Source organism: Populus alba, chromosome 1 (genome assembly GCF_005239225.2).
Source record: "Populus alba chromosome 1, ASM523922v2, whole genome shotgun sequence".
Classification (NCBI taxonomy): Eukaryota; Viridiplantae; Streptophyta; class Magnoliopsida; order Malpighiales; family Salicaceae; genus Populus; species Populus alba.
Window position 1 is genome coordinate 7,870,709 of NC_133284.1, and position 25,324 is coordinate 7,896,032.

General features: G+C 29.4%; 1 protein-coding gene across 1 annotated transcript; it reads right to left on the bottom strand.

Moving 5' to 3' along the window:
- Positions 1-3,142: 3,142 nt before the first annotated feature.
- Positions 3,143-4,985, bottom strand: LOC118033956 (transcription factor MYC2). The gene has a single exon (XM_035039100.2). It carries the CDS (start codon positions 4,865-4,867, stop codon positions 3,794-3,796), a length of 1,074 nt encoding a protein of 357 aa, XP_034894991.1. The 5' UTR covers positions 4,868-4,985; the 3' UTR covers positions 3,143-3,793.
- Between the last annotated feature and the right edge of the window lie 20,339 nt (positions 4,986-25,324).

Below are 25,324 nucleotides of genomic sequence, written 5' to 3' on the forward strand. Positions count from 1 at the left end.
CACAAATTCACTTCTCCCTTTGCTATTATCTATACTGACTTGTGGGGACCTGCACCATGTATCTCAGTGGATGATTATAGATATTATACTATCTTTGTTGATGACTGTACACGTTTTTGCTGGTTGTTTCTCCTAGTCAATAAGTTTGATTTGTTCTCTACATTTGTTGCATTCTATTCCTTTCTTGTTAAACAATATTCTTGTTACACTAACTAAATAAAGCTAAATAATCAACTTTTGAAGTACAAAAAATAAAAAGAGAAATTAACAAGATTTTTCATTTTCTCTCATCTCTCACTCAATCTCTCAGCATATACAACAATAGATACATGTTAACACTCCTCGCATCATTCTCCTACCCGGCATACTTCTGCCTCCTACATTTATTATCTTAACATGTGAGGGTCCATATTATTATAGAGAGTTTTTTTTTTAGCAGGTGAGTGTAGAAGTTACTGTGTCAATCCATTAACTAGTGGTCAAGACCAATTGCTCTCCTAGTCCAAGATGCAGTCATTAAAAACTCAACCTAGTTTGAAATTTTCACTGACAGTCTGATGGGAAGTTGGCTGTACACGATATGGATTCATGATTAAGGTTTTTTATATACGGCTTCGAATGAATTTTGAGCGCATGCAGTTCTTTTATTTGGATGCATGTTTAATGTTTTTTTATATATGTCCCCAAAACCAAAGTAAGAACAAAAAAAAAAACCCATCAATTACCTGCATGAAATTGTCATAAATTAATGTAATTAATTCAAGTTACTTTTGGAGTTTGGATTTAAAGAAATTAAAATAATTAAATTATAATTGGAAGTACAATAGAAAAATCAAATAATTAATAACACGATTATCTTGATAATGTACCATAATTCTGGCACGTCCCGAAATAAAAACGTAAACGAACTCTTTAAATGGATCGATTACTCTTTAAACAGTGCCTTTTCGATTCCCACGAGCTTGGCTCCGAGGGGAAAATGTTTATGCCGAAAATCGATAAATAGTGTTCCATCCTTGGTCTCTGCACCGTCCAAGGGACAAAAGGCGAGCTAGCTATAGAAGCAAAGAGACGGCGGAGAATTATTTCATGTGAAAACAGCTATATACCTTCTTGACCATCTTACCGCTTGTTTTCCATGTGTGAAACGAATCAATTAAGACATGGTAAAATAAATGGACGGAAGCCAATTAAGAAAAAAAGGTTGTTTTTCTCTATATTTTCCATGTATAGATTTTTTTCTATTTTGAGTTCTTGGGAATTAGTACCGTTCCGCTATAGAAGAAAGTTCATTTTCCACAACTTTCCACCCTAACCTCTGCTTTCTCCAAATGCCAAGCCGTCGAAAATATTACAAGAGTTTTGGCACGAAATATTGAGATCAAAATTCTGGTGGAATCCCATTTCCCGCATGACTCTTCAGTACTGCTTTCAAGAAAATCTAATTAGAACTAAGAAACTGGTACGGTAATTAAGTTGACACTTGAAATATCTGTAGTTTTCAACAGGACAAAAAAAAGTTTGGCTTATGACTTAAGTTTTATTACAAGTTAATTTCGGTGCATGCATGATTGTGTAAGGTTTTACCTGGTCCAAATTCAAATGCTCGTTGCTGTTTAGAGTGTGCAGGTGATCATTACGCAATTAGATTAGCAGAAATATTATAATATACTCCCTCGTACAAATTAACACCTCAAGAGTGAAGCAATTAATTGTTAATTTGTACTGCAATATATATACATATATATCACCTTTTTTTTATAGAGAAGTTCTTTTGTCATCCTTATTCTATATATGGTCTTCTGTGAATGCTATAAATTTCTTGTGAAATGAAAAAAAATATTTCCTTTGACTTGTATGGATTTTTCTTAAATGTATCCTGAAAGTATACATCCATAAGATAAACAACTTGTTTTAAATTATAATAGTGATTATGTTTTTAAATATTTTTTGTTTGAAAATATATTTAAATAATTTTTTTAAAATTTATTTTTGAAATTAATAAATATAAAAACAATTAAAATTTTTTTAAAAAAAATTAAACAAAAACTTTTCTAAAATTTATGAACACGTAATTACGAGCCGCGTTAACGTTCCAAACAAGCTTGAACTTGCGTGGCTTGTTGCATTTGTATTTTTTTTCAATTCTCGTGCATTTGCTTTTCAACTCCATTTTTGTTTTTGAGCATTGAAGATTCCATTTCCGAGTTTTTTTTCTCCTTTCGGAAGATATGTTTGAAAAATTAGCATTTGCTCAAAGTTGAACATTGACGAAATTGAAGATTCTAAATGACCGTACTGTTAATGTATTCATATTCATATTTAATTGAAAGCACGGATATAATTTCATCTGTTTTTCCTCTCTTGTTGTAGAGAATAATGAAAACATAAGTTTTATTGATTTGGTCCAAAATTCATGAATTGAGATTTTATTTGGGAAAGAAAAGCACAATAAATTCAAAATAACCAAATCGAATTAACCAAAATTCATATATTATTAATTTTGTAATGAGTTTCAACCGAAGTAATGTGGAGTCCTTAATTTAGTGGTACATATTAAGCTATCCCCATTTTCTTTTCTACAAAACTTTTCATCTAAGTTATTCAATTAGAACTTCCTATTCCTCCTTTTTACTCCTCTTCAGAGGGCAATTTTTCTTCTTAATTTCTTGTTACAGCTTGCTGGGATTTTCTTTTTCTTTTTTGAGACTAAGACAAAGGATATATTTAGGTGGGAATAAAATATTTGATTGCCGTTTTTGATATGTTAATTAGGTTAAAAATAAAACTTAATTTCCTTCCAAACATTTTTGCTAGAAAAAGCTCAAGAGAATATTCATCTACAAAGAAATTAGGAAAGAAATACTACAGGGTGATTTCTAGATTAGCGGTCACCTATGATGAATCAAAACTTCAATCAACATCCGTCAAGAGAACTCATGTTAACTGACCTAGTCCTTAATTTGACGTTCAACAATACAAAAACACATGATCATCACTCTGAAACATTTAACCACCACATATACTCTGATAGCTCTAGTTTCTTACAGACCTTAATTTGAAACTGAAAGAGAAAAATACCAAGCACATGAACAAAACTTAATTCAGTATCCATGCACTATTAAGGCTGGAGAATTGCAGATACATAACATTCATAAGATCAGTACTTACTTGATTTCAAAGCATTACAAGAGAGGAAATTAACAAGGGCTAGAGGAGTTGAGCAAGCAAGCAATTTCAAGTGCTTGCTTTTCAATAAACTCACAGCAGAACATTAACTTATTTTACAAGTGGGATAATGAAAAACGAGCCACATAATTCAAGTGCATATGCTAATATCATTTTATGTTGCTTACGACAGGAACTTCACCTTGGAGTTTGCTTGTCTCAACGATGAAATTAATTCGCATTTCTTACTTCTAATGCACCAACTTATTATTGTTTAGTTGACTTAGTTCTGCATTCTTTGAAAAATAGCAGCCCTCATAACTTCTTCAGTTACCAATCCATCAGGAATTATAATCACAACATCTTGAAGCACCAGCTCCTTGACCTTGGACACGCTCGCGTGATGAACTGAAAACTCCAGCTCTCTAAGTGCATCCATCAATCTTGCAGCTGGATAATTAACATCCGGGGATTGTACTCGGATCAGAGCTTCCGACCCCAAAATCTTCACATCCACTTCCATTGCATTATTGGACATATAATTTGGAGTGGGCCTTATGTGATTCGTCATGGTGCTGGTGCTGGTGCTTTGGTTGTCATAAATGTTTGCATTACCAGAGATTTTTTATTTCTTGGACACTGCTCGCAGCTTGCCTTCCAATTCATTAACTTTGCTCTTGAGCTCTTTAATATAAGTGGCTGCATCTGCGAGCAAAGATGCTTTGTCCATCTTTGACACATTCGGGACCACGGATCGAAGTGCATAGAATCGATGATTTAGCCTCTCTCTTCGCTGCCTTTCTGCTTCCACATGGTTTAGAGGCAATTCTTTTCCAACTGGCTTTCTTCCTCTCTTCTTGAACCCGATATTATTCTCTGTGAATCCAGCATCTGAATCAGAACGCCCGGAGTCCGAAGACGATCGGCCCTGGCCTGGGGTTTCTTTCCGTGTGTCGCTTTCTTTTTGATTCTGTAGAGAAGTTGTTCTCTCCTTTTGAGGACTTGAAAACATTCCAAAATCAAGGAAATTAGAAACAGTGCGGTTTGGAATTTGAGGTTGAGATTCCTGGGTGGCCTGCTTTGGAACTGAACCTGCATTGATGTCTGCACCAAAAATTGATTTGGCTAATTGCACTAGGCCCCAATCTTCACTGATCAAATCCGGGGAACCCAATTCAAGAACCCCGGATGGAGTTGAAACACAGACGAAAGTCTGAATTCCATGCATCCGAGCTTCTTTGACTCTCTCGCAGTCATAAATTTGCAGTTCATGATCACCTGTCAACCAAATGAAAGCGCCAGAGCTAAATGCCCTCCCAAGAATTCCATCTCCAACGGCAAATGCTCGCGTTACCGATACTGTGTAGTACCATTCAGCAACATCACCTTCAACCAATCTGTCCATGTCCATATCCTCATTGAAAAGAGACTTTCTTTCAAGATTGAAGCCGAATTTGGAATGGTTTTGCTTGTTGCTTTCCTTGCTTGCATACTTTTTATTCCCACGGAAATGGCCATCGCCCAATGATAAAACAAGGCGGCCGCTGGCATCTTTTGATGCCTGCCAGAAGATGGAGTAAACCCACCATTCTGGCCGGCTATGAAGGAAGAATTGGAGGCGTTGTTGAAGTGTTGAAGAGGTTTCTTGGGCAAATGACATGAGTGAAGATGAAGAAGAGGAGGACAGTATCTCTTCCATTGATTAATTTTGTTTTCTTTTTTGTTCTTTTTTGCCTAGCTTTTCAGCTCTACGACACTGTGTTTGATAGAGTGGGAGAGTGGGGGAGATTGTATAAGAGCCAAAACGTAATTGTAAATGAAAGAGAAGTGGGAGGTCATGTACAAGCGATTTCCGCTTATAAAAAGACTTCCTGAAGCATTGTGTTTGGTCATGTACTGTAGTTTCCACTGTTTGCCACCATTATCACGTGAAGTTATTACAAGATTATGATCCCTACACTTGGTAAAAATTATGTTCTGGTTTCATTGAATCTTGTCACATCAAGTGTAATAAGATTTTGAATGAGATGTTTTCTGACGTTTTAGGTACCATTGTTTCTGTTTATGATAAACACCTTTCAAAGGTAAGTTGTATTTGCGCTGCTTGATAAATTATCACCAAGAATTTTACTTCGATATGAGGGAAGATCCATGACCTGACCTTTTTGTAACAGAAATATAGATTCAAAATTAAATTTTCTCAAACTAATGGGGCTTAGCTCCAGTGCTAGCAAAACTCTTTCTATGAGAAGAGGTTCGTAGTTTCATTATGTAAATCATAGATTGTATGGGTAGCATTTCATCCTCTGCATCTAGCATACTTCTAAATCAGTTGTCCAAACTTTTTCATTTCATTTAGAATTGTCAATAATCATAGTTCTTGTTTTGTTTTTTTCATGTGATTCAATAACCACAATCTCCTCTCTATTTACAGTGATACTAGGATAAAAAAAAAAAAAAAAAATTAAAGCAACAAAATGACAAAAGATATCATGTCATGGTTTAACAGTGAAAGCGGCGATAAAATAAAAAAAATTCATGTCTTCATTTTTTACAATGTCAAATCCCCGGGATAATTTCATCGATAAATTTAAAAGGAAGTAAAACTAGATAGTCCCTCCATCTCATCTTCTTTTTTCAAAAGATGTTTAAGGATATAAAAGCGATTGTTTTTCAGAGTGTATTTTATTTAAAAATATATTAAAAAAAATTATTTTTAATATCAATATATCAAAATGATATGAAAACACCAAAAAATATTAATTTTTTTAAAAATAAAAATAAATTTTAATTTTTTTCAAAAACACTTTTGAAACGCAAAAACAAACAAGTCTTTAATTCATTGCAATAGCCCACTCTCTCCACATTTCTAAATTTGGAAAACCCTCCTTTAAAAATTTAGCCACCACAACCTACTAGCACTGAAGCACCATCTCTCCAAAAACCTAAGCTTTTCTCTCTTGATTTTATTTTTTATCAAGCTTCACTCGACCAAGTAAGTAAACATATTCATTTGTGTTTTTACACATTTACATCTTAAGATAATTTATTGAAATTTATTTTTAATATTTGTAATTTGCTTATATATTTAAGTGTTTTACTTGTTTTATAATTATAATTCTGTATGAATGTGATCTGTATAGTCTTAATGTATGATTTATATTTTAGGATTTAGGATTTGTTTAGGAAATGGATTTAATTTGTTACTTGATAAAATTGAGTGTGTTTTTGTAACTTAGGTGTTTTAAAATTGAAAAAATAATGGGTGATTCAATGGGTGCAAATTTTTTATGTCAATTTTATGGTTAAGTTTAAAAATTTTAAAAACATTGATTATGTGGTATTGATAATTATTACAGGTATTAATTTAAATTGAATAAATATGAGTCGAAGAAATGATGAATAGTTAATGGGGTCCCAAATAATTTTAGCTTAATTATAGGTTTTGTTGAAAATTTAGGGAAAATAAAATTATTGTATCATTGATAACAACTAAGGTATGAATTGATTTTACTTATTCTTGAATTGAACAAATAATGGGTAGTTAGTTGGGTAACAATAATTTTTTGTCAATTTTAAGATTTAGTTAAAAGTTTGGAAAAACAATGAATTTGTGTGGAACTAATAACAATTAGGGGCTAAATATGTTTCAACTTATAAAGTATTTGATAGTTATTGGAGTATGAATTATATTTTTCTAATTAGGGGAATTAAGTTACTTTGGAATTAAAAAAAAATGATGAGTTATTAGTTGGTTTGTGTAGGTTAATTGTGATTTGTTTTTAATAAATAATTGAATTTGTGTTTGATAAAATGTTTCAATTTTTGAATTGTGTTAATTGTTTCTTTTTATAATGCATTCAAGAAGATATTAATGTACCAAATTTAAATTTATTAATCTTATATTATTGTAAATTTGTATTATTTTATTATTTTATTTTCTTGCCTATTTATGTATAATAAAATTATGTACCAAATTGCGTGATTTTCGGTACAATGCTCATAAACAAGCAATTAAAAAGGTCGGGTTGAATGATATAAAGAGATGTAAAACTATAGAACGAAGTATGCCACGGACCATAATTAGGTGATGTATCTTGAATTGATGGTTTTAAAAGTTTTTCAAAGCACCCAAGATCCGGTACACAAAATAAAAATAAAGAAACTCAAGGTTCGATGAGCAAGAACACCGAAGAAACAATTATATTTATCCACCATGAAAAACACCTAGCAAGAGCTCATTGTTATATATATTTTATTATTTTTCTTAAAGTTTCAATTACGTGTTTATTAGTGAGACTTTTAATAAACTATTGATTTGCAGAAAAAATAGCTTGGACGAGAACCAACTCCAATAGAGTTATATAAGAAAAGTCACATAAAAAAGGGGGGTAAAGGAAAAAAGAGAAAAAGTTTGTCAAGAATAGAGCAAAAGTATTCATTGTAAGTATTTTGATAGTTATTATTGATCTAAGATGTTAAGATTGTTTATCTGCATCAATAAAATAAAATGTAATTAGATTTTGAGATTTAAACTTTTATTTTATTTTATGGAAGAGATATAACGCCAGCATGGTTGATAAATTAGTAAAGACACTTTCACTCATCCTCCTTACAATCTTTAAGTATGGTTGGAGGCTACTATATGTGATGAACTTAACAGAAATTAAGTTTATGGTTTTCCTATAGCATCAGCCCAAGAACTAAAGCTGGGCTACACAATTTTAACTTTAGACACACTACATTCCAGCTTAAGCTATTCATCACAAGAATTTAATGAGATTGTGTAAAAAATAGTTGAGGAACAAATGGTTGTTGAAATTTAGAAGATGAGTGCACAACTCCTAAAATAATATAAGATGTATTAGGCCCAACTAAATACATTTATTTAATTGGAACTTTAATGGTTTCTTACTAGTATCTCTTATTGCATTTCTATTTTTTTTTAATGTTTGTATATGGAACTTTGTCTATCTTATTGTTGTGCATTATTTATATAAATTTGCTATTTAAATCTTTCAACTATGAAAACTCATAGGTCTATATAATCCATTTAGCATTATTCATTATAAAATTTGTCTAAGTCAATTTTTGAAAATGCTTTTATTTTTTTTATTATGGTTATGGGTTTATTGTGAGTAAGAAATTATTGGTTCGGAGATCATAACAAATAAAATCTCTAATGAAAAAGAAATTTTGTCAGGGTTTCCACAACAAATTTCACATCCATTCTAAAACTTTTGGTAAAACTTATAGAATATATAGCAACTTATCTACGGAATTAGACAACAAAATATTATGTTAGAAATTAAATGGCGATGGAATTTCTGACAAAAAATGATAGGTAAAAGTGGAGTTTGAAACTTGATATTTGATCAATAATTTTATCGTTATTTAAAATTATTGACACGATAGAAAACCAACAAAATGTTTTTTGATGATGACATTTCATTGTTGTTATATTTCTTTTTTGTTTTTAATACTAACAAAATCTTTTTTATATGTTAATAGAATTTTCCGTAAACATTTTCTTAATTTTTTTGTTTATGAAAAAATGGGTCGCATCATAAGATTCAATTAATAGAAGAAACAAGGATTTAACAAGTGACTAATATGACAACTTTACAACCTAAAATCCACTTAAAACTGTAAATTTGTGCTCCAATCCGATCATTAGACAAAACAAAAACAGATAATCTCATAATTACTTGGACTATTAAAATCATTAGATCTAACAACTAGAAATGAAATTATTAAAAAGAAAAAAAAAAAACAAAACAAAACAGAAGGAATAGGAGAGAGGGGGACGAGGTTTAGATTGTTACTTAATTAGTCCAATTCACCGACTAGCAAATTTGAATGAAATACTATGAACCTTTATTTGATTTTGGTCTTAGCAAAAAAAATACCAGTTTTTTCCGTAATCAATTAACATGACCTGTAGGTTTCGCTAATGACCCACATAACGTTGCTATGTGTAGAACTTTGATTTGTTAACCTTCAACGTGATATATGTTTCTCAAATTCGAACATCTATATTGCTGGAGCAGATTGTACAAAATTAACAGGTGTAATTAAGAAATTAATGCCCATTGACTACTACTTGTTAAAAGGGTAGATATATCGCCGACATATCTTAATATATAGTTTAGGACTGATCTCTAGCTTAATCTAATGGATGTACTTTTTAGAAAATCAGAATAATTATGTTGCTCCGATTATAAGAAATTACCCTACATGCATCAAGTACTGAATAGAATTAAAAACATCCCATGCCTAGCTAAAATATTAATTCTTGTTGTTTACAGTACTATCACACAAGAAACTATAGTTGTCAAATACAATTCGATAATTGACTTCAAAAAGAATTTGGGTTATCAGATTATTGGACCTGTCTGCGGATCACCATGTTAACTCTATAGATCAATAACATATATTACATTAAAATAATTTTGCATGCTGAATTTAAACTTGCTTTAATTTTAACATAACTTCTAATCTTAATTTCAATAAATTATGGCATATACAAGCCCATGGAAATTGAGTCCAAGAGCTTAAAAAGATTGACGGTTTTCTTGCTTCTTTTTCAATAGTAAAATTGTAGATCGAAAATGTAAATTAATCCAGCATATTTCTTTCATCTCCATCTTCTACTAAAAAAACCTCTGGTTATCTTAAAAAAAAAAAAAAAAACATTCATCATCTCTCCAAACCTGTCCTCATCACCAGAAAAAAAATAATAATAAAAAAAAAATCGAGTCTTTCTTTCCTCTGTAAAAATTCTCAGCTTCAAATTCCACTTCCATTTCAAAGAACAAACAACCAACATCAAAGCCCTGCCATTATCAGATTTAATAGTTTTATTAACAGAAATTTCTATTAGTGTTTACACTAACATTTTGCATGTGTCTACTTTACTAAAAAAATCACAGACGGAAAACATCCATCAAAAAAACGATTGTCGGTAATTTTTGGTCTGTTGCTAAGTCTATCATTAATAAATTTATCAATTAGTTTACAGACAAACCAAGCACACCAAAAAAATTACTTGCTTCAACCCGTCGGTAATTTTATCGATACTATTTAGTGCCATAAAAATAACCAGCTTCATTCCATCAGGAATTCCCTCGGTAATATTTAAAATATCACCGGTAGATTAATCGTAGGTAATTCTGTTAGTGCATTGCAGTGGCATTTGAAGTAATTTTTTTCCAACTCTCTAGAATATATCGACGAAATAATTTCATTGGTGATTTAATAGTTGCAAGGGAATTTGCTATAAATCTTTTTCAACTCTCTGGAACATACCGACATAATTATTCTGTTGCTAACGTTGTCAGTAATAATTTAATTTTAAAAAAAATCTATTAAACAGAAATAGAAAATAATTAAAAAAAATTTAAGTTGATATAAAATTCAAGTATTTAAAAACCAATTATCTTAATATAAAAATAAAATATTTATTACAAATTTATACGTTCAAATACCATGAAATTATAATAAAGGTGGCATTAGAGGAGGAGGAGGAGGAGGTTGGTCGTACCCGAGACCATGGGGATAATAAGAGGGTGCATATGTACAACCTATCTATAATCCCATATCCATGACCATTCGATAGAATTCTTCATAATCTGCAGAGAATCGTTTATATTTTTTTATTGAAATGGGTCGTACGTTCTTGCATTACTTGATCTAACAAGGCTACGAATTCCAAAGAATGAGTGCTCAAGATCAATTGCGAGCACCCACTGGTAGAAACAATACGGGTAGTCCGTAAGTTCTTGATCGTAGTGTTAGAGAGTCCGTACACCCGATTTCTATTGAGTCCACCAGATGATCATGCCTCCAACCACAAATCCAAATCAAAATCCAGGTGGGCTAAAGGATCGTCCCTGTATCTCTCCTTCAACCAACTGTTATATGTCTCTTAGAAAAAAAATCATCAAATTCAAGTAAATAATAACTTAAGAAAAAATATGGTTGAAAACCAACGTACCACAAAGTATTAAACTCGACTGTCGATAAATTATTCCATCCCTTTTTGGTAGTCATCACTCTGCACACGCGTCTCCATAAAAATCTTCATTGGGCTTGGATCACGTCCAAGAGCCGTAGCTTGCAAGATAAAAATATTGTTAGTTAAATATATTTATAAATAATAACAAATTAAAGAAATAAATGTAATTCAAATACATTTTACCATCCGCTTCGCATGTGAAATGAAAGGAACAAAGCTGCCATTGTGGGTGGTAATGAAACCGTGAATTTACCGACTCTGGTTCCATGCACCAAACTATAACCGTTGTGTGAAATGTATTTTGTGTTGAATGTATTCCACCAATATAGTCTCCAGGATATATAGCGGCCTGAAATCCTTTCAAATTGTCAAGTTATTCCAGCCTGATAGAGCATTTTCTTTGGCACATTTTTTAGATATTTTGTGTGTTTCGTACCAAAAATCACACAATCTATATAGTACAAACAAATTATCTATGAGTAAATGAACAAAAAAAAAAAGTTATCCTGATTTTGATGTTACCTAATTACAATGTGATTCTCTCAAACCCTCCTTACAACATTATCATTTGCTCTATCCCACTTAAATTTAGCCTTACAGTATAAATTTATAAAAAGAAAAATTTCAGTAATTTTAATAAAGTAAATGAATTAACATAATAAATCGTAAAATTTTAAGTTAATACTAACTTTAAATATTGAAAACCATGCATCGACCTATAGTTTCCATTCAGGATGTTTGGAAACCTGACTTTATTGAAATAGTAGAATTTCCATTAATGATTTAAATGTTAATGTTATTATCCAAGCAACTTTAATGCTTGTGAACTTGAAATTGGATAAATTTAATGAAATATCATAATGTTTATAAATTGTTAAACATAAATCAACTCAAAGCAAAACAAATTTATATTGAAATATCGTCCTTTCGCTATGCATTCTTATCTAAGGCGAAGCTTGCTTTGGGCTTTATAACCCATGACCTAACATAAATCAATTTTATATTTTTACGATGAGAAAACAAAGTTATATCCAATCTTGCCTTAATGTTGTCCCTTGTCTTCCCCTTCACGTCCATAATCGTATTAAAAAATTTTCTAAAAAACATTCTTTTCTATGTGCATGACATCAAGGTTATGGCAGAAAATATTGGTCTTCCAATAAGAAAGCTCCTAGAAAATACTTCGCTTTACCCAATTATGTGTCAAACCAAAACCAGAAAACTTCTGCTTATCGAATTGAAAACCAAACACAATATCACTGTACTCTAACACCATGGTGTACAATTGTTCACCTGAAAGATGTGGTAGTGCAACATCCTTTTCAACTCTACCAACAAATAAGTCATTTATGTTCTTTCTATACTTGTGATCTGTTGACAGAATCGCTAGTGACTCTAAAAAAAAGATGTTTTACCGTTGTTTATTATTGTGAATGCCTTGTTTTTTTCCTTACAGTATGGATATGCTAGTTTTTCATGCGCGCTCCAACCAAAAATCATTTTATAAGCTAGAAAATCATTAATAATCCATGTCAAAACTGTTTTCATTTGAAAATGTTGTTTCATCAATACATCATAAATCAAAGCCCCGGATGAACACAACTGCATCAACTCATTAATCAATGGTTAAAGACAAACATCTATATTCAGACTAAGACTATTAATATCAGGTATGACCGTAGATAGAAACATAAACTTCAACCTCATACACATCCCCTGTGACAAGTTATAAATCGTGAGTATAATTGGTCAACATGAATAAGGAGTAGCAAATGAACCGAATGGATTGAATTCTTTTATACATAACCCAACACACACGCTCTTTGATTCTACTAAAAACTGAGGATGCACATTGTTATAGTGTTTCCATGCTTCACCATCAAAAAGGTGCACCATCACTCTATCCATTGCATCATGTGATTGATGCCTTGTCATGTGCTTATTAGTCTTTGATGAAATGAATAACCTCTACCTCTACAGTCTGTTTTACTTGTTTTCAGGTAAAATGCTTCTTGTTCATTTAATAATTATATCATAATCGGCTTCACTTAACCTATAATCCGACTTGATCATGAACACTTGTGTAACAACCAATAATTTAGTATGATTTGTGCAACCATCTCATAATGGTTCATCCGAATCTTTCAAAATATCAAAAAGCTTGGTCGTATCTATATTAAGTTCTTCATCTACGATTGAATATTGACTAGTATGACTCTAATTCATTCTCATCGCATACATAACCATAGTCCTATAAAAATTACTAGCACTAGAAGTTGACCCAACCATCCTTTCTATCATGGTCTCGTGAGGAACATATGGTTCTCTATCCACATACCAATACAGGTCTTGCTCTATGAACCCTTTTTATAGAAGATGTATCTTTACAACGTCTGTATCAAGAAATTTTTTATTCTTATACCTCTTGCATGGACATCTAATACCGCATTCAATAATATTTATTGGATTAGATATTACGAAATTAATAACACCCTGAACTTCATTACAATAATTCATCATCCGCAATCCTCAGGGTGAATCTCGATAGATCCATGAACAGTCATTAATCGCTTCTATCGAACCTATATACAATAATGATGACAACATATATTAATTAATTATGTTAACTAAAAAATTTTGTAAAAGTATTGGTTTAGCTCAAGATTATTCATTCTATTTTAATACTTCTCTTAATTCAATATCAATTATCTACATAAATGCAAATTTATACACATTTACCAGAAATTATAACTTGACAATAAAATTGACAAAACATAAAACAAACTCATTAAATAAGCAATTACTAATTTCATCACAAAAAAACCTAGTTTATAATTTGACATAAGTTTGAACAATTTTTTTAAAAAATATAATTTTATAAAATCTAAAACAAACCATAACATGTACAAATCATAAATCTATACAACAAGTTTGTTTGAGAAAAAACTATAAAACAAGTAAACAGCCAAAGAAAATACATATATTACAAAAATATGCAAAAAAATAACATTTTAAAATTATGTTCAAATTAAAAAAAAGGGGGGTAGATTTGCTTACTTAAGATGGAGAACCCTCAATAGAATTTGAATCAGAACACGGATGCTGACAAACTGAGTATTATGGTGGCTGGAAAAGTTGTGGGATGTTAAGTTGTGTTGAGATTAAGAGGGGTGGTTGTTTTATTGTAGAGAAAAATTTTACAAGGAAGAAGTAGACATGAGAAAGGGGGAAAAGAGGGTCGAGCACCCAATCATATTTTAAATATTATCGTCGGATTGACCGATGAAATTATTCTGATGATAACCCTGTTAGCAATTTTATCGATCTCAATTCCATGTCACTGTAAGATTTGTTGTTTTGAATCCCATTGTAATACCATTTGTAATGTTATCGATATATACCGATAGAATGTTTTTGTCGGTGTGTTCACAGACGAATTGTACCGACAGTGTCATTCCATCGGTAATTATGTTTGTAAAAACTTACACGTCATCGCATTGTTTAGCTTTTTTTTATTTCTTCTATTTTGACCACGTTTCTTTTGGCATATACCAATGACATATTTTAAAATTTGGTTGGTAACTATCACTGCAATATACTGACAGAAAAATTAGTTGGTGTTTCCATGTGTATATACCAGTTTTCTAGTAGTGCAGACACCATTCTTAGTTGAAACCAATTAGTGACCAATCTTTATACTAAAAACCATCTTAGTATCTCTAGTTTCATTCTTTTATATATATATATATATATATATATATATATATATATATATATATAAAGGGATATCCAATCTTGTTTGGCTAGGTCATCCTAATTATTAAAAACTCGATCGAATCAAACTAGTTTTGCCAATCTTGTTTGGCTATCCAATCTTGTTTGGCTAGGTCATCCTAATTATTAAAAACTCGATCGAATCAAACTAGTTTTGCCAAGTTAAATTCTTGGTTAACTTAACTTGCAACTGAAACCAAGTCAAGTTCTAGGTTTTAAATTTTCTAGGTCAACATATTGGACTAGACCAGGTTTTAAGTGTATTTGAGATTATGGTAGGAGTTGTTTTTGAATAAATTTTTTACTTATAAATATATTAAAATAATAATTTTTTATTTTTTAAAACTCATTGTAACACGAGCACATTAAAACACATAAAAATAATTTAAAAACATTAAAAAAAATAACTAAGTTTTAGCTAAAAAATTCAAAAAATCTTAAAAAACACTGTCAATTGCAAATTAAAAAACCTACATTTATAATCACTTATATAACATGGTCTGTAATTAGGGAAAAAATATCCGTGTTGATGACTACTAATATGTTTGTCAATGTAGTAGTGGTTGCTTTTTAACTAACTTTTTATACTGAAATGCATGCCAATGATATTTTTTTTTATTTTTTTAAAATTATTTTTGATATCAGTATTTTAAAACAATTCAAAACATACAAATCATATTAAATTTTAATAAATAAAAAATAAAATTTTTTTGAATTTTATAAAAACCAAGTTACCAAACGCTACCTCCAAATTTTCTAATGCATGCATTTGCTTTCTTTCTCTCTGTCTCACGCAGTCTGACACATGACAATGTACCTTGGTGATGAAGGAGCCTGCCAATGTCTCTTTCTTTACACTTCAGAAGTTTCGTTGAGAAACCTTTAATTTTTGGACACTAGTGACAAGAGGTATCGTACTATATTTAATGATTACAAAAAAACACTAAAAGCTGTTCTAAAATAACATTTCACTTTAAAATGCTTTTACTCTTGACGAAAATTGTTTTTGAAGAAACTTACAATTTGGAGTGAAATCACTTTTTCCAGTAGTTTCTTTAATTATAGCAAAATTAATTTGGGACAAACAGGTCAAGATACCATTTTTATCATAGTAAAATAATTATTATTCTTAAAAACAAAAAGAAAAATGTTAAGCTTATGGTTAGGAGCTCTTTTATCTTTTCAAGAAAAATGGCACAATAACGTTACAACATATCCTTAGAAAAAAAAAAAGTGAATATGCACATAAGGGTTTCGTTATCTTTTTTATTTTTTTAATAAGTTAAATGATATAATTATCTTTGAAATTTAAAAAAATAAGGACGTTTAAGGGCGTTTTAGTTTTTTAATTCTAGTTTTTTGTTTTTTTTTTTAGTTAGGGGTAGTTTGCTCATTTTAATTAACTTAATATTATTAAAATAATTGATGATACGTGCAATGTACGTGTTAGGGTGTGACACCCCCTGCATCTTTTAGGCAGCATACATATGAGGCCTTATAGTTACAAAAATCCTTTATTTATAACGGCATAGAGAGCGGTGAGTCATCCTCTTTCCAGCAGTGTGGTGTATGATAACAATAGAGATTCGGTTGGGCTGCAGTTGAGTTTTTTTTGTATCCCCTCTCTTTTTTTTCTTGTGCCCTGGAAATTTACGCTAGCTATTTCAAAAAACAATTGTGTCATCTCATTTGTAATTTTATCAATTTTGATCCTTGTTTTTTATTACTATTTATTTTGTTTTTGATGCATTTTGAAGTTTTTTTTTTTTTTTCAATTTCATCAAAGAATACTTTATTCTATTTTATTTTTGTATCCAACTTGGTCCTCCTATATTTGATTGCTTTTTTTGGGTTTTTATTTTTTTTCAATTTCATCCCTTATCATTTTATTATATTTTTTTAATTTAATTTTGGTGCTCATTCTTTTGATTGCTATTTTTTATTATTATTCTTTTCTTGATTTATATATTTTTTTTATCCCTCAAAATTTTATTTTATTTAGTTTTTTTAATCCAATTTTGGTCCTTATTCTTTCAATTTTTTTTTTTATCCTTTTCTTAATTTATTTTGTGTTCCAATTTAGCCCCTAATTATTTTCTTTTATTTTGTTTTTATACCATATTTGGTCCATATTAATTGGGTTTTAAATTGTTTTCCGGTTGGAAATTCTACCTTGTTATTTTTTCACAATTCCCTTCCTACACAGGGTAATACATAGCTCATGAACCATGCTAGATTTAAGTTCGGCCTTTTTTGAGATTTTTTTTTATTCAAAAATAGTTTTTTCTTTCAAATTCATCATTTGATATTTAGTTATTAGGCTTTTAGCTTTATTCTCTGGTCCACTTTTCTTTTGTTGAGTAATTCCAATCTCATATCTCGAGTAAACAGGTTAGTCGGGTTAACTTAAGTTGACTCGAATTTTTTTTTTCTCAATGTTTTTTTTATAATTTTTTTTTATTTTATCATTTGACATTAAATTATTAGCTCTTGAGTTTTATGATTTTTTAGCTTTTCTTTCTATTAGGTTTATTTTGAGTGCAAGTTAGTTAAGTTAGTCTGGGTTAGCTCGAGTTTTATTTTTTAATTTTTTTTTTGTTTAACTTTGGTTTTTTTGCTAGGTCCTTCTTTTGAAAGTCTATTTTTTTTTTTTTTATCTTGATCTCATGTCACGAGTGGCAGGTTAGTCAAGTGAATCTGAGTTTATTTGAGTTTTTTTTCCTTGACTTTTTTTTTATGAAATTAATATTTTTTATCATTTGACATCAAATTATTGGCCCTTGAATTTTGTCAATTTTTTGCTTTTCTTTCTGTTAAGTTATCCTGAGAGGATGTTAATAAAAAACATGAATTTTGTCATGTTTTTTACATTTTTTTTTATTGAACTTTGATCCTTTTTTTTTATTAGGTATTTCTTTTGAAATTCTAGTTTTCTTCTTCGACGTTATATTTTTTGAAATTATTTTTTTTATTTCATTATTTAACATTAGGTTATTAGACATTAAGCTTTGTAATTTGTTTTTTTTTTTTCTATGAGTTATTTCAATTTCATATTCTAGGTCACGTGTTAATATAGTTAACCCGAGCCTACTTTAATTATCTTCGCTTTGATATCTTTTTTTATATTAAAAAAATTAATGCAATTTGCGGTGGAGCACGAGCTTTCTATATAGTGAATACTAAATAATAATAATAATGATAATAAATATTTATGTTCATACTTATATCGAATCCAAAATTACTATGTATACACAATATATTATTTGAGGAGTATGAATATTGGATATCTAAAATCGATCTGAATAGATTTTTAATATTTATTTAATCATCCACTACCCGAACGTGCATTTAAATAGTTGATAAGAAGAATGTGGTTAAACTTTATTCTTTCAAATTTCACCCAAACCCAACTCAAGCAATAAGTAATAGTAAAATATTCAACTAATTCACATTGATTAGGATGGATATCTCTAGGTGCAGACGAATCGTCATCCCCATACTGAATAATTAGCCCACCAGATCCTGAAAAGGCAGATGGAAAACGGCGAAAAAGAACGATAAATCAGCATGTTGTTCGTTGTTATTTTGACTTTTGAATCATTAAGTACTGTGTCTCCTGTCGTGAACATCATGGTTGTCTTGTCTTCACGACTATTGGGACACGGTATTCCCTCATCAACCTTTGTAAAGTCCATGATGTGCTCAAAAATATGATTGCAATTTTTTCTCTCTCAGTTCCTTTCCCCTTCTTTTCGCTTATGGGAGGCCGTATAGTCAACAAGCCACTGCTAGTGTTAATTGCCATTCAAACATCCAACCATCTCGTAATCCGATCGAGAGGTTTGCTCTCATGATTATAAAGTGGCTACTTGTGTAACTTATTTGGCGACCAGGACACAAATTTTATTCCGATTGATCACTAATTCAGAAAATCAAGAGTAAAATTCTTATTATTCCTTTAATCTTAACATAAATAACAGGCTTTTAACGAGATTGAAGAATTGAACTTAAGAATCTTCAACTACTATATGGTTGCTACTTGAATCAGGTCAAATGATTTGTCCACTAATTTTTCACTTTTTTTTTTTTTTTTTTTCTCCTCCTGGTTGGAAGCCATACGTGCTCGTTGTGGCTAATGCTAATTGACACGAAACCTACATCACAATTTGCAATCCGATAGAGTGATCACATGGTTGAAGAGGCAAGTTTCTTGATTAGGCTTTGGGAGCACAGTTATATATCGATCTTGATATATAATTAATACCCCTAACTATTTAAACAATTTATATGATATATTGATAATGATCAATCTTTAAAGGCCGTAAATAATGCCACAAGTTGGAATTGACAGCGAGAAAACTTCTCAGAAATGTCTTGGATATGATAGGGAGATGGCACATGATTTAATGGGTGCTTGAGGCTGTTGTTATGATTTTTTTTTAAATGATTTTTACTAGGGTATATATTAAATTAATATTATTTTTTTTAAAAATATAAAAATAAACAAATTCTTAATAACAGCATCGAACGAAGTGAGGGGGGGTCTTCCAAGATGGGCCGGTAACAGTGGCTGCGATGGACCACAGTAATTGTACGGTTGTCGTTTAAGAAATGGCACGATAAAATCAGGTCTCTGTTTGCCATAGTAATAAAACCATGGTGTCTCTCCTCCAATCTGACCCCAACGTTACCATTTTCGAAAGGGGATCGATGTGAGACCCATTGAATCTGGCATTGGCCACAGCAGAAACAGCCTCATTAAACATGTTTGAAAGTGTGATTGTTGTTGTTTTTCAAAGTATTTTTTACTTAAAAAAACATGCCAATAATATTTTTTTTATTTTTTTAAAAATTATTTTTGAAATCAGCATATCAAAATGATTTAAAAATATTAAAAATATATTAATTTAAAGTAAAAACAAAAAAATTTAAATTTTTTAAAAATTATTTTTCCACTACAATACCAAACACTTTCTAAATACAATTATAGCCCTCCTCACAAACGCCTTGCTAAGCATGCCAACTTAGACTATGTTCTTCGTGTTCTTCTTCCTTGATTTCAATGATACTCGCTGCATGCATGGAGCTTCGAGATGTTAATTATGGCCGGTGGGCTCTTAATTGTTTTTAGGAGTCAAATTCAGTACTAGAGATGAAAAAATTATTGTTACGAATCTCGTCTTTCAACAAAGTTATAAACCAAATCAATAGGAGAAAGACAAGTGGATAAGTTTATCCTTTCTTTATAAAAGAACAAAGAAAAGAAGTTCAAACTATTCAACTTCATTGAAAGGTTGTCAAAATCATCTCGTGAAAATCGCATCCATTAAATCAAAGTGTCATTGTGGCTTTCAGAAAATTAATAATTAAGATTTTCACAGTCGTGATTTTATAAGATATTTTAACATCCATCCTTGTTTTTCTCAAATATTTTTTATATTAAAATATATTAAATAATATATTTTTTTTATTTTTAAAAAATTATTTGTAAGATCAACACATCAAAACGATTCAAAATATGTATTAAAAAATTATTTTTTTAAAAAATACAGGTATAACCGTGTTTCCAAACATTTTTTTTTTTAATTTGAATTTTTTTTAAATTAATATTTTTTAGTGTTTAAGATTATTTTGATGCGTTGGTTTCAAAAATAATTTTTAAAAAATAAAAAATATATCATTTTGATATATTTCTAAAAAAAAAAACACTTTAAAAAATAATTATATTTCTAAATAAATTAATAAAAAAAATCTCAATTTCGAGCTTCTTCTGTGAAACAAAAGCAAATCCAACAAAAACTTGCAAGTTTTTTGGGAAATGATAGCAAATCGCTCTGTTGAGAAAAAAGAAAAAAAAGTATTAAATTTTTGGATTCATGTCCTTAACACCCCCTGTTTTGAACCTTGAAGCTAGATAGTACGGTGATTTACTATATTTTCTTTGATAGTTGAAAGATGTGTTTTCGGCCTTGGGTGTTTGTCGGAATGAAATTTACTTGGTTTGTTTAAAAACTAGTAATTCATATGGAATTTGGGATAATAATTTCATTTAAAACTAGTAATTCAGATTGAATTTAATTTTTATTCTATCAAACTTTGATTATAAATATGTAAGACTCGATTTCGAATCAGAGATATGAACATTTAAAAATGTGATTATTACAGTATTTTTAAAAAGTTTTAATTGTTTTTTATTAAAAGTTAATTTTTTTATAAGTTTTGGATTGTTTTTATGTATTAATTTTAAAAATAATTTTTAAAAAATAAAAATATATATTATTTTAATATATTTTAATATAAAAAATATTTTAAAAAACAACTTTAAACACAATAATATTTTTCAATAGGCTAAAAAACGAATGAGAGGTTCACATAGCCCATAATTGAAATTTGACACGGCATAAAGGAAGAGAAAGAGTAGATTTTTTCACAACAATCCATTGCTGCATCCTCCACGTTTCGCCTTCTTATTATTTGAAAATGTTGAATATACAGTCAAATTGTTTATAATATATCTGGAATAAAATGCCTTTGTAGTTATCTCGTACAAACTTCAATATATATATATATATATATATATATATATATATATTAATTTGCTGTGATAAAATTACAAGCTTCCTAAAATAAACTCTATAATCTAGAATATTATACCGTCAATCTTTAGGACCTTAGATATTTTTGCATCTTGCAAACACTACCTTAAGATAACTTGGAATTTTCTTTAATCGAAAGTACATTCTCAACTCATACAACCATCTAATAATTTTTTATTCAAAAAAATCCCCATTAATAAAAAGGAATGTCATAGAAAGTAGGAATGTATCTTTGAAAAGATTGCGTGTGAACTAAGACTTTAGTGCTCTGTTTGCTGTAAATACCACTCTTCACATCCTCATGATGCCCGTATAGCTTTACAATAATAGATATGGGATTTGATTCTCCTTTGTCCATCTAATTGGTCAACATATTCTAATATTCATTGACGAATAATAAATTGAAAAATAAGAAAATAAGAGTTCCCTGAAATCATAACTTTAAACTATATAAAAAGAAACTAAGATTTTTCAATCCCTAAAATTACAGCTCCTAAACTATATAGAAAATTCTGAACCGTTAAAGTTCTAAATAAATGTATGAATAATCACATTTTGAAAATAAGCTACAAAGATATGTAAATTTTAGCTAAAGTGACAAAGTTAATTAAAACCAAATCAATTTAAAATTTGAAAATCTAACTAGCAAAGGAATCCAAAAATAAGAAGGGAAATAATGAAAAATATTGAACATCTTATTGGCCTATTTTGAACATGTTTCAGACCTAGCTTGTGCTAAAGAACTGGCCTCATAGGGAACACGCCTTGAATAATGCTTGGATAAAATTTTAGTCTAATCCGATAAACAAAAAAATTATATCCATTTTTATCAAGAATGTCCAAGCTTCTTCTTATACTTGAATTTTTTATACATGTCTGTCAAAATTGTTTAATAATTATAATTTCTATTGATACATAAGTATAAGTTTGTGTGTGTAAATTTGCGTTTTAGACATGTTCAATATTTTTTTTTTAATTTTTATTTAGGGATTTTATGTGATTTTTTAATTAATATTTATTTTTTAGAAACAAAAACTGGGATCAAATTAGAGAGTACAAAATGTGAGGGTTGACGATGTCATAGCTACTCGAAATCAGGTGTGGCTGTATTTAGAACCTCTTTCACTGCCACCTCTAGTTGTTTTTTTTTTTCCCCTTAAAAAATTTTGTCACCTCTAGTTGGATTTAAGATTTTCAAATAAAAAAAACATATTTTGCTTTTACAATCTGACGTAAAATTAATCATAGTAGAAAAAATAAAAGGTATGCCCGCTTGCCCATTAGACGAATGACCCTCAAGGTTTAACCTCTACATGTCATGATTGAGACTGAGGTTAATTACGATTACTTTTAAAATAATTTTTATGTTAAAAATATATTAAAATATTATTATTTTTTATTTTTAAAAAAATATTTTTGAAATTATTACATTAAAACAATTCAAAATATACAAACAAAAAATTTAACTTTTAACAAAAAAAAATTATTTTTTCATAAAATATAATTTATATTACGTTCCCAAACCGTGACTTACTGCAAAGGTTAATATTTGAAAATTGGAATCTATAGCTAGCGTTTCTAGAAGATGGGGCAAAAAATGATTACAAAACATGTTCAAAATAAACAAGGTTCGATTAAATGAAGACTTGCTTTAATTTTACTGCAATATAATTGAGTCTTAGGTTTAGTAAAGTTAGACTTTAGTCACCAAAGCATCTTAAACATATCAAGATGGGACGTGGAGTGCATTACTAAAAGTTATTTGAAAGGAGTAATTGTTTTTTTTTTTTAAAGTATTTTATTATTTTAAATTATATTAAATTTATAATTTTTTTTAAAAAAACTATTTTTAACATTAACTTATCAGAATAATTTACAAACATTAATTTTTTTTTTTATATATAAATACCATTAAAGTACCATTCCAATCATAACCTTAATTACCTCTATATATTTACCAATAGTTAGTTAGCTTTTTTTTTTTTTTTATGATTCTAAAGTCAGCTTTTTTAGAAGCTTAATTTTAAAGCTTTCAAAGCTTTTCTACTTTTATTATTTATTATTGGCAACCTAGTTTTTATTAATTCCTTTTATCAAAGATTTTTTAACCATCACTACAATTATAGCTGTAAATTAAAAATGAATTGTAACTGTATAGTTGCAGTGTTCATTAAATAAATAACGTTGGGTGGAAAGAAAAAAACTCATTGTTGAAATAAAGGTTGTAAATAATTTGAGAAAATAAAAGTAGAATAGTTAGAAAAGCCAAAAGGCTTCAAAATTAACCCTCTCGATTTAAAAAAAAAAAAAGTAGTTTTTGGGTTTTCTACTAGATTATTCCAAACACCCCCTTCCCTTTTTTCTTTTTTGTATCAAATGGGTTTTCAATTGTTTAAGTTATATAAAAACTAAATCATTGATCCGTGCTATATTACAAATAAAATTAAATTTTTATTTAATATAAAACAATATTTAAATGTTAATAATATTTTTTTAAAGAGAAAAAATTTTAAATCATATAAGAGTCGATTAGATATAATCCGTTTAATTTTGCATATTCATAAACAATTTATATAATTTTTAAATTAAATTAACCCGTTAAACCGAGTTAACCCGGTAAATTAACAATATGTGTGTCATGATAATATAATAACTTAATAAAAAATAAATTTAATATTAAAATATAAAATTAATAAAAAAATAATTCTAATATTAAAAAATAAAATTAAAAAATAAATAAATTATTCAAATAAATAATGATTTGTTCGGAGAAGTTAATAATAATAAAAACCAAAAAAATCTTTAAACAGTCAACTTCACTCTCATTACTAAAATGGACAGGAAACCAAACTGACAAGTCAATCACATGGAGAGTCTTTTTATTGGCCCCTAGGATGCCCAAATATAAAAAACATTTCAGCATAGATGGAGCCATGCTTTGATGCTGCTCCGGTCATATCAATGCCTTTCACTAATTTTTTACTTGCACAGGCAGCCTTTTAACATCAATAATGCAATATATAGCATCAATTCTAATTTCTTTTTATAAAAGTAAACAATTCCAAGCGCTCCCCTTTTTTCTTTTTTTTTCGTTTAATTACAATTACTTTTTCTTAGTGTTTTTTTGGGTTAATTATCACGAGGCTAAAGTAATTAATTTCTCTAAGGTTCCTTGTCTAATATTTCTTTTATTTCACATAAAACTTATTGAGGGGGTCACCAAATATGTTTTGGTTCTATATAATGATTATAGCATGAGTTTGACCCATAAAGTGCATTATCTTGCTTCGCCATTCATACTGAATAAGTGCTAGTGTCTCACCATGACATGAAAGATCAAGGGCTATTCTATAAATTTTATGTAGCTTGAGGACTAAAGCTTAATCTCACAAGAGTCATAGCTAGTGGACCACTTCCATTAGACATCTCGAATCCATTTCTTGCTCTCCCTCCATGAATCTCCTTATCTTAAAGTTTAAAATTTTATGTAAATAATTTTGAGGATGTAGTTTAACTGGTTATATTCTAGATTTGTTCTCTAAAAATTACCAATTCAAATCTCACAAATATCAGGGTCATTGAAGATTTACATTATCGTTAACTTCAGATTTTATAGAATTAGTTGAGATACGCACACAAACTGACATGGATACCAAGATTAATAGTAATAAAAAATCTTGCATGTAAAAATTCATCAACCTTTGGCTTGTTTAGTAGAGATGAAAGGGTGTTTCATTGAATCTTTTGGAGTGAACAAGCATTGATGAGG

Coding starts and splice junctions, on each gene's coding strand:
- LOC118033956 (XM_035039100.2), bottom strand. CDS start 4,867: ATGGAAGAGATACTGTCCTCCTCTTCTTCATCTTCACTCATGTCATTT.